Source organism: Dromiciops gliroides, chromosome 3 (assembly GCF_019393635.1).
Source record: "Dromiciops gliroides isolate mDroGli1 chromosome 3, mDroGli1.pri, whole genome shotgun sequence".
Taxonomy (NCBI): domain Eukaryota; kingdom Metazoa; phylum Chordata; class Mammalia; order Microbiotheria; family Microbiotheriidae; genus Dromiciops; species Dromiciops gliroides.
In genome coordinates, this window is record NC_057863.1 from 445,631,531 (window position 1) to 445,643,155 (window position 11,625).

The 11,625-nt window shown below is 39.4% G+C and overlaps 1 protein-coding gene across 1 annotated transcript in view; it reads left to right on the forward strand.

The window, feature by feature from the left end:
• The window catches only part of LRP2 (LDL receptor related protein 2), a 262,918-nt gene extending 251,680 nt beyond the window's left edge, over positions 1-11,238 (forward strand). Inside the window, exons 78-79 of the mRNA XM_043995927.1 lie at positions 9,375-9,446; positions 11,077-11,238. Of these exons, the coding sequence (XP_043851862.1) occupies positions 9,375-9,446; positions 11,077-11,238 (234 nt within the window). The remainder of the gene's footprint in view (positions 1-9,374; positions 9,447-11,076) is intronic.
• The last annotated feature ends 387 nt before the right edge of the window (positions 11,239-11,625 follow it).

Below are 11,625 nucleotides of genomic sequence, written 5' to 3' on the forward strand. Positions count from 1 at the left end.
TTTTAGTTTTGCCTTTGGCTTCATCTTTGTCAACTCCAGAGCTATGTGTATTTCTATGCAGAACTAAGAAACTCTGATTCTCAGATCCACAATAGTGCAGAGCTAATGCTTCCTCCTCTCCTCCCAGCATCCCCTTACCCTACTTTCCCAGACCCCTCCAAGCAACACGCAAACAACATTAGATAAATGTGTGATGAATACTCTGGCTTATATGTATTGGAAGCTTCATGTAATATTTAATATTAAAAAATTCAGAGAAGGCAACAGACTCTTGCAGTCTAGTTTCTTTAAATTCTGGTATGTGACTTTAAAAAAGTTTGATTTAATATTTATAGGAAACCCACAGAGAAAAAAGACACATAAAACAGCCTATTATGGATCCAGAGCTGGAAAAGACCTTAGGGGCCCGTTTAGTCTAGTCCTCCTTTAACAGACAGGAAACTGAGGCTCAGAGAGGTTAGATCATTTCCCTAAGGTCACACAGGTGTTGAGGATTCAATCCCAGGTCCTTGGCACTTTAAAGAGCACTTTAAAACCAGTGCTCTTTTCTCTGTGTCCAAACTAGAGTATACATGTATAGAAACTCTTTTCCTTAAATAGACCCTAATTATCGTGTACTTCAGAAGTGTCAAACACAATATGAATGCTATTAAGCCACATTAAAATAAAATTGGGAAATATTGAACAAAGTAAATAAAAATACAATAGAACAGATAATGTTAATATGTGGTTTTCTAAGTCACTATGCAGAGATCCTTAAGAATAGTTTAGTGGTCACTGGCTTCTTTTTGAGTTTGACACCACTAGTGTACTGTCTATATTGTTATTTAGTAATGTCTTAATCTTTGTGACCCTGTGGACCACATTAGGCCAATACTGTCCATGGGCTTTGGGGTGTTTTTTGGCAAAGATACTGGAATGGTTAGCCATTTCCTTTTACAGCTCATTTTACAGATGAGGAAACTGAGGCAAACAAAGTTAAGTGATTTGCCCAGGGTCACATAGCTATCTACCAAGTGTAATAGCCCGAATTGGAACTTGGGTCTTCCTGACCCTAGGCCCAGCACTCTATCCACTGAGCCACCTAGCTGTCTCTCAAAATATTGAATATATGCATGTAAATGTCTATGGAATTGATTTTGGAAGGGCAATTGAGCCACTGTATCAACCTTTGCCGCTGGGTGGCAATGGGATATACTTTTGACAGTCTGGTAGCACTTCTGCATCTTGACCACCAGGTGGCTTTTGTTCTCTTTCCCTCAGCAATATGGCTTTAAAAAATTAGAAGCCTATAATTTATAACCCTGTTACCAGTGTCTTGTCATAAGAAATTCAATGGATTAAAAATTCAAATCTACTTATTTATTAACAAAAAAGCATATCGTAGGTAGTTATAAATAGATTCAAGAAGCTGTTTAAGTTAATTTTATATAATAATACAAGTCAGAGCATAATTAGGTAACTTACTCTCTTATATTATTGGAATTAATCAAACTGTAAATCCTACGAGCAGATCTAGCATCTACCCATATGATTTAGACTCCTCTTTAAAGTTACATAAATGAATGTCAAAAATATCCACAAATAGGGAGTGTAGGAGACATGGCTAGAGAACAATTTATTGGAATGAGATCTGGGGATACTATTGAGTTACTAGCTCAATATGAGTTTGCATTCCAAAAAAGCCAAATCAAAACAAAACCAAACCTAATTCAATCTTAGACTTTGCCAAAAGTTATAGACCTTCTGTATTCTGACCTGGTTCCAATCATATCTAGAGAATTGTGCTCCGTTCTAAGGCTATGTTTTGAAAAGGGTATTGAAAAGCTGGAACTCACACACAAAAGGGTAAATATAGGGGGCAGCTAGGTGGTGCAGTGGATAAAGCACCAGCCCTGATTCAGGAGAACCTGAGTTCAAATCTACCCTCCGACACTTGACACTTACTAGCTGTGTGACCCTGGGCAAGCCACTTAACCTTCATTGCCCCACAAAAAAACAAAAAACAAACAAATAAAAGAAGGACAAGTACAGTATGAGGACTAGGGACTATGACACATGATAAAGACTTGAAGGAACTGGAAATACTCTGGGGAAATGAAGACTTAGTGGAGATATCATAACTGTCTAAGTATTTGCAAACTTGTCACATAAAATGGAATGGAATGGCATAAGCCTTTAATGTGCTAAGTGCTTTACAAATGTCATCTTTGATTCTCTCACTTGATCCTCTGAAGCAGGTTATATTATTATCTCCATTTTACAGTTGAGGAAACTGAGGCAAACAGAGTTCACATTCTGGTGGTCATTCATCTCATTAGTAGGGGTATTTTGTTGTTGATTTATGTGTCATCTAAGCCCTGTGAGTAGTTAAGTAGCACAGGCTAACAGGTGAAGCATGATAGGAGGAGAGAGTTCAGGGAATGGGAAAGGAATACAGTGCACCCCTCTCTTATGGTATCTGGTCCTCCTGCTAACTGGCATGTCTGGACAGGCCCTAGCATGGCCCACTTCTGAGCAGGCAGGTGAGGGGTTCTCTGCTAATTCTGAGATTTTTTGTCATTTTCTGATCTATGCACCAAAGCTCTGATTCTTATTGTAAGAGAGAGAAACCATCTAGAGTTATCTTAAAGGAAAGTCTGCAAATTATTCATTGGTTTCCTTTGAAATCAGGTCCCTAGCTATTCAATATAGTTGATCTTTCAGATCTTAGCTCAGTGTCTTCCCCTGGCACCCAAATCAGTATGAGGCTGTTTCTCTTAGCCAATAACTCTTTTCCACCCCACTCATAAAGCATCATGAATGCCAGGCCATTACCCCTAAACTAACTATACTCTCCTCCCTTCCTTATCTTAACCCCTGGGTGAACCTGTTCAACTCTACACTTGCTTCTTTTCTTGAGTTCTTTGCTCCCTTATTGTATTGCTGATTTTGCCCTGGCAAGAGTTAGCCTTGGATTATTCCCACCATCCACTGCCTTTGCTTTTTTGTTTGTTTGTTTGTTTGTTTTTGTGAGGCAATTGGGGTTAAGTGACTTGCCTAGAGTCACACAGCTAGTAAGTGTTAAGTGTCTAAGGCTGGATTTGAACTCGGGACCTCCTGACTCTAGGGCCAGTGCTTTATCCACTGTGACATCTAGCTGCCCCACTGCCTTTGCTTTTACACACATACTACTGAAGGAAGCTGGAGAAAATCATGAAACCTTACCGACCAGGTCAACTCCAAATTTATGCTATGGAACCTCAGCTGGGCCCTCACTGCTGCTAAGCAATTCTTTTACACCTCCCTAATTCGTGCATTATCTCACTCACCAGAGCTCCTCTTCCAACTCTTTTAATGCCTCCTCATACATCCCATGGCTCCCCCTCTACCTACTCAACTTTAGGCCTTGGTTTTCTCACTTGTAAAATGAAGATATTCAACTTAATGAGCAATAAGATCCCTTCCAGCTCTCATCTATGAACTCTGTCTCCCTCAGCAGTCTTTTTATTCCCATAACAAATATTTATTTCTTTGCTTTCTTCAGCCATTCTTAGAACTATCTTGAGGTTCCTCACCAAACTGGTTTCTCTCCTTTGTTGTCATCATTTTTTCTTAAAATATGACACTTGTAAGAGAACATAGGGGCAGCTAGGTGGCTGGGGCAGCTAGGTGGCGCAGTGGATAGAGCATCGGCCCTGAAGTCAGTAGTACCTGAGTTCAAATCCGACCTCAGACACTTAACACACACTTACTAGCTGTGTGACCTTGGGCAAGTCACTTAACCCCAATTGCCTCACTTAAAAAAAAAAAAGAGAACATAAATACTTGAAATGTGGTCTGATTTGAGCAGCAAAGAGCAGTATTCTCAAACCCTGTATTCTGGAAGTGTTGCTTCTTTTAATGCAGCCCAACATTGCATTAGCTTTTTGTTTTGTCTGCCCTAACATGCTGTTAATTCATACTGAGTTTATGATCCACTCAGTCCCCACATATTTTTTCATAAGAATGTTTGTCTGTTCATATTCCTCCCCTCCCCCCATTTTGTACTTATGCTATTAATTTAAATTTTTTATTTGTTTAATTATCTATCTATCTATCTATCTATCCATCTATCATCTACATGACCCCAAAGGTAAAAGTTCAAGGGCTATTCATGGGTCTGAACCCACCACTAATCCGCATGAGGTTTGACCTGCTCTTTTTAAAATTTGGGCTGGCTGGTTCATCCTACCTTAAGCAACCTGGTGGCACCCCGCTCCAAGGGGCTCAACTTATCACTGTCAGTCTTCTTGGCAAGGAGACTTGGTTGACTTACCCCACTGTAGTTCAGAATTCCCAGGCTCAAAAGAGTTGACAGTTTTATTTTCCCAGGTAGCAGGGATTACAGCTATTCACCACCATGTCTGGCTCTTTATTTGTTTTTAATACAAACATAGGACTTAAAAATGAACTTTTACAAATTTCAACAAGAAAAAAAAGGGGGAAGTAGATTCACATATGGCCTAATAAACATAATATGATGACAATATGATATACATAGTCACATGCTACAACATATTTTATGAATAATCATTATATTTTTAAATGAATATTAGGCTATAAGTAATGACACCAGAGTGCTAAGTGTGGAGGCAGAGGCTTCAAAAGATATTTCTTGGACTTCAGAAGAAATTTCTTAAACGTTAACTTAAAATTTAGTAGGCTTAGATTTTGCCAGGCAAGGCAAGTGGGGATTTCAGAAACAAGACTATTCATGAAAACTTTCTGACTCCAGCTTCTTAAGGACAGAGTTTAGGAACTAGACAGAGTATTCCATTGGTTCTTAGTTGTCACAGTGATGTCTTGAGAGAAAGACCATCTTTAAGAAAGATAGTTGGGGCAGCTAGATGGCGCAGTGGATAAAGCACCAGCCCTGGATTCAGGAGTACCTAAGTTCAAATCCGGCCTCAGACACTTAACACTAGCTGTGTGATCCTGGGCAAGTCACTTAACCCCAATTGCCTCACTCCCACCCCCACCCCCCCAAAAAGAAAGATAGTTTCCAAATTACTTAGAATTTCATGGAACATAGTCGGCACTTTTAATTGCCCTCAGAAGTCCACTCTGCTTAAATGGAGACTTCCAAATACTAATGTATAATGAGTAGTCTGCTTGTGACTCATACCCATAGCTGATATTCAGAATCATTTTTTTTGACTGGGGAAGATTGGGGATAAATGGTTACAAATTAAGATGCCAATCAAGAATTTATTGAGAATTCATACCTTCTCCCTAGTGACCAGTGCATCTGAGATGTTGTCAAAATTTGCTCTAAGGGGCTAAGTGGGGATTATTCACCCTAGTTCTTTCCCAAGAATAGTGATTTTTAATCCCTTTTGTGTGTTACAGACCTCTTTCATAGTCTGGTGAATCTATAGACTCCTTGGAATATATTTTTTAAAAGAATCACAATAGAGGAAAATGCTAGATTTCAATTAGAGATTAGTGAAAAAAAAGATGTAATTTTTTTTCCTATCCAAGTTCATAGACCCCCTGAAGTAAGAACCTCTGTCCTAGATCTTTTGGTAAGTTGTTCATGCCTGAATGGGCCAAGGAGAACAAAACGCTAAATAAAGCACAAAGAATTATATGAGTCTAAGAAAACATCTGTTTTCCATTTAGTAAAGAATAGAAAGTTTTTCATGCAAACAGCAGGTAGCTTAATAGAGTTTAATCGGACTCAGTTTGATAACAATTGAAAGCATGCTCAGTGTGAGGTCAGGGGATCTGATTTTCTAGCTCTGCCCCTTATTACCTGCATGATGTCACGTAACCCCTCTACACCTTGTTTTTCTCATCTGTAAGTGGAAGGGTTGGGGGTGGGCCAGCTGACTTCTGAGATTCCTTCTAGATCAAACTGTAAGATCTATATTGATAACAATATAGTACCCATTGAGTCCTGGGGTTCATTCTATGTCTTGGAAGAGTTTAGAATTATTAGCCAGATTTTTTTTCCTTCTTGACTCCTTCTCATCCCACATCCTGTGAACCTTGATTTCTCTCTTATAAAGGAAGAAAGGATCCAATCTATCCATCTTATTTCCTTTAAAATGTCCACTTATATGTTTTGTATGACTTCATAGGTATAATAGATATCATATTGTTTGCTTTCTCAATGGCAGGGGAGGGGAGGGTGGTGCTAGAGGGAGAGAATTTGGAACTGAAAAAATTTGAAGGGGCAGCTAGGTGGTGCAGTGGATAAAGCCCTGGCCCTGAATTCAGGAGGACCTGAATTCAAATCCGGTCTCAGAACTTGACATTTATTAGCTGTGTGATTCTGGGCAAGTTTCTTAACCCTCATTGCCCTGCAAAAAAAAAAAATGAATATAAAAATTTTAAATAAAAAATACAATGTTAATTTATTGTGACCATAGCCATTGTTTCTTTGGGTTCAGTCAAGGTTGGATACTTAATTGATGTTAGCAAACTACTGTTAGTATAGTAAGTCCAGCTGAAGATAATATTTGAAGGTCTCCCTGACCACATGACTGCCTCTAGCTTGCTTATTATTTGCCTTCTGTTAAAGGAAATAGAATCTTCCCTTGAAAGAGAATTTTTCAGTCATATTCTTCAAAGGGCTGATTCCACCCCCCTTGAATATTAAACACATTGCCCTCCAAACCAGGCACCCAGTGCCTGAGTTCCACAGATATAGTCTTCCAGCCCTGACAAAGCTCTGGGCAATAATGGATTTGCTTTCATAGTCTGCTCAAATTTTCTCCTCTGTGCACTTTGAGTACCATATCTTCATGCTCATCAAACAGAGTTTTTGTATCATCATTTTCACTAGATAAAAGAGATGCTGTGGTCTAGCCCCAGTGAGTGGGGAGAAAGTGGCTGGGGACAGTGCAGTGACTGAGTTGCTCAGGATGAAGCCTATTTAACTATCCATCACCAAAAACAGTTTGAGGGAAGCCTAGAAGAGGAGTTGACACTGCAGGTTTTCTCGTCTCCTTCTTTAGTCATCTCCTCTCCTGAGCTTTCAATCTGGTCTCATGAATTATTAACTGATGATTCAGTGTGATATTTAATGGGACCAGATGCTCATCTGAGACTTCAATGGTTGAGTGAACTTGTTGCCCCTGGATGTTCGGGGGCTTAGATATTTGTTCCAGTGTTGGCTATACCTGTGATTGTATGACTGTTTCAAAGGAGGCAGCACTTTAGTTGCTAAGGGTCACTCCAGGGTGACATTAAAGTACTGGGCTCTCTCAGCGGGTTTTCTTTCACTCGAAAATAGGCTCAAAAGAATCCAGGTTAGGAACATGAAATCTCAGTGGCTCCATGATATTATTTTTCCAGGCTTTCATTAAAAATGCATTTGATTTTCCTAGGAGATAAAAGCAAAAAGTTACAAGCTCCACTTCTTTTGTTAGGAACCTTTTGATTTTGAACTCAGGCAAGCCCTTATACAGGGTTTTATTACAAAGGCAGGCTGGCTAGTCCACACAGAAGCATGGGATTCATGAAATTTTCTGTCTCCTCTCCAAAAGAGCTGAGTTCCTCACCTGATCATACTGAGAAAGATCAAAGAACCAGTAGATTATGGAACAGATTGTTCCACAGTTTTTTCGGCTGTAAAGTGAGGATAATAATACTTATCTCTCAGAGTTGTTGTGAAGGAAATGCTTTCTTTGTCAACCATAAAACACCATAGAAAGGTGAGATTGTGTAAGGGGGAACACTGGTTTAGAGTTGGGAAGAGTTGTTCCCTTAGAACAAAGATTTTAAACCATTTTTGTGTGTCTTGGACCCCTTTGATAGTTTGGTGAAATTATGGACTCTTCAGAATGTTTTGTACCCAACAGACATGGGTTAAAATTCTGACTGACACTAGCTTTTGACCCTGAGGAATCATTTAACATGTACCTCAGACAACTCCTAGGACTTATCTACTAGGTCATGGGCAGGTTGGGATTTGTTTGGTATGGGGGATTCTATCAAAGATCTTTCTTGATTCTGTTGAACTTTGGGTGGCCTCCACACCACAAACCAGGCAAATTATGAAATTTCTAAGCTACTTGGTAGATTTCTTAGGGGCACAAAGCTACTGTCACTCCATTACTTGCCCTTGAAAAGCACAAATCATGTAGTCTAAATGCCATCTGGAGTAGTCTGACCCTACTTCCATGCTTTCTGGCAAGATGTAATAGGTGACAACAACAACAAAACCATTGAGTCTTTGAGTAAAGGCATTGAAAGATAGTATAGAAATCAAACTGCGTCACTGGGACTTGGGCTACCACATCACTGGCCTTGACATTGTTTCTTGCAGGTGGGTTTGTTAAGGATTTCTTTATTGTTTGTCATTAGTTTCTGGTTTGTCTTTAGTCTCTGGGCTTCCAGGCTTTTGAAACACTATTTGGGAAGTAGCTATGTGTAAAATCAGCTAAGAATAGGAAATCATTGCAGAAACTGATTTTATAATCCAATTTCTTCCCTTTACTTTCATGTAGTACCTGGATCAGAGATCATGGTCTAAAAGGGAGCACAGAGGGATAGGGCTTGACCTGTTATTTAATTGTTATTGGTAACTCCCAGATGAACAATAGTAGCTATGTGTCAGGCACTCCGCTAATAAGCACTTTATGCATATTATCTCATTTTATCCTTACAACAACTGTGAGAGGTAGGTGTTGTTATTACCCCCATTTTACATATGGAGAAACTAAGGCAAATGCAGATGAAGTGATTTGCTCTGGGTCACAATCTGGTAAGTGTCTGAGGTCAGATTTGAACTCAGGTCTTCCTGAATCCAGATCTACCTGCCCAAGTGAAGAAATGTCCTCTACCATTGCAAGTTGGCAGACAATCATCCGAAGTACTGAAGTGTTGTGATTTGTCCAGGTCACTTAGCCAGAATGCACCTGAGGTGGAATTTGAACCCACATCTTCCTGGTTTCAAATGCGGTTCACTGTTGACTATGCTCAATCATTCAAATAAGGAATTAAGTCCTAGAAAGGATAAATAATTTCCCAAGGGGAATCAGGCCAAAAGCAGCTATGTCTGTCAGGATTTGCATGTGGTAGATACTTTGACTCTGGATCCAGTGCTTGTTGACTACCCTGTGTGTTTTATTTGGACACTGGTATAATGACCCATTAATCAAAGTGAAAGGTGGATGGACTGAAAAATTGAAGGTGAATAAGGCTTTGAAACTATTAGAACATAAAATTGTGTTTCAGTTACTACTTAGAGACCATAGACTGTGCTAGAACAGTCACAAGGCCAGCCAGAGAACATGGCACCAGATTCCTTTGTCTTTTAGGGAAGGAGGTCAAATGTAAAAACGAAAATCTCATTATTGAAAATTACCTTTTCCCTCCTCTCTAACCCTTCCCTCTTCCTCTAGGAGTCAAAATGGAATTTCTTCAAACGAAAATTGAAGCAAAGTACCAACTTTGAAAATCCAATCTATGCAGAGGTAAAATATCTCCTTAATTTAGGATTGTTTTTTCTTTGGGTCCAAATAAGCTTGCCATGTCAGACACACATATTCATGTTCTTCCTCCTCCTCTTCCTCCTCGTTTTTTAAACAAATACCAAAATTTGCCTCTACTCACCCAGATTTCTTTCTTTCCCACATATACCTTTGTCCTTCCAGTTATTCATGGGAAATCTGTCAGTCAATAGGTATTTATTAACCATCTATTGGGGGCAGCTAGATGGTGCAGTGGATAAAGCACTGGCCCTGGATTCAGGATAACCTGAGTTCAAATTCAGCCTCAGACACTTGACACTTACTAGCTGTGTGACCCTGGGCAAGTCACTTAACTCTCATTGCCCTGACAAAAAAAAGGGGGGGAATGAATTCTCCTCAAATCATAAAACAAACAAACAAACAAAAAAGTCATCTATTATGTTCCAGGCACTGTGCTTAAGTGCTGAGGATGCAAAAAGAGGTGAAAGACAGTCTCTGCCCTTAAGGAACTCACAATCTACTGGGAGGAGACAACATTTAATTCAATTCGATAAACATGTATTAAACACCTATTATGTGCTAGGCACTGTGCTAGGTGCTGAGGATACAGATAAGAAAAATAAAGAGCCTTCCTTTCCTCAAGACACTTACAATCCAGTGTAGGGAGGTAACACATAGAAGGAAACTGGAAAGCAGCGTGTGGGGCACTCTAGTGGCGCCCAGGCATGGAGCCATCTTACATGTACAAAGAAGCTTACGATTCATGCACATGTCAGGACATCACCTTTGTGATGTCTTTTGTGCTCCTTGAAAATGAAGAATAAACGAAAATGATGAGAGATGAGAAATAATTAAAAGAGGAAAGGCCCTAGAATTAAGAAGAGTTGGGAAATGCTTCCTGTAGAAGAAGCTGGGATTTAATTTAGGACTTAAATGCAGACAGTACATGAGGGAGTGCGCTCCGGGCATGAGGGACAGTCAGAAAAAAAAATGCCCAAAGCCAAGAGATGCGGTGTCTTATTCATGGAGCAGCAAGATGGCCAGTGTCACTGGATCTAAGAGTACATGTCAATGAGTAAGATATAAGAAGACAGAAAGGTAGGAGGAGGCTCGGTGACTGAGGGCTCTCAATGCCTAACAGAGCAATAGGGAGCCAGTGGAGTTTATTGACTAGAAGTTTGACATGGTTGGATCTGCACTTTAAGAAAAACATTCTGGTGCCCGAATGGAAGAGAAATTAAAGTAAGGAGAGACTCTATGCAGACAGACCCACCAACAGCTATTGCAGTAATCCAGGAATCAGGGAAAGAGAGCCTGCACCAGAGAGGTGCCTGTGTCAGAGCTGTTACAATGGTGAAATCAACAGTTCTTGGCAACAGATTGAGCATTGGGGGTAAGAGATAGTGAGGAGTCAATGAAGATTTCTAGATTGTGAACCTGAGGGAATGGGAGGATGGTATTGCCTGCTATAATAATAGGGAAGGTAGGAGTTGGGGGGAGGGTTTCAGGGAAAGATAATGAGTTCAGTTTTAGACATGTTGAGTTTAAGATGTCTATTGAACATCCAGTTTGAGATGTCGGAGAGGCAGTTAGAGAGGAATAAAGGTCAGTAATTCTTAAATTATTCTTGTAGATGGAGAAGGAACATCAGGATGTTACGGCCACTGTGCCACCCCCATCTCCTTCACTTCCTGCTAACATCATTCAAAGAAAAGATCAAACTCCAGCTTACATAGCAACTGAAGATACATTTAAAGATACTGCTAACCTTGTTAAAGAGGACTCTGAGGTATAACTAGTGCCACTGATTTTAGGGAATAATTAGAAATATACTTTTGCACATATATTTTTTACAAACAGATGGGAAAAGGTTAACATTCAGTACTTTATAAAAATATATACATATATATACATATATATAATATCTTGCCTATAGTTGGAGATGTCTGTTGAAACTATGCCTTGTGTTTTTTTACTTATGCCAACTCATATTTTTATGAAGAATTATCACAATGTACTATATGTATATCTTTGCACTGAAGCTGTCTGAAAGTAATGTTATAAATATATTTGTATATTTGTAAATTTTGAAAAGATTATCATATCATTGATGTTGCTAATAAAAATGTCTGCTGGACTGGTTATTGCATCTCTAGAGGTAAATTATTTCAATCGAGGGAAA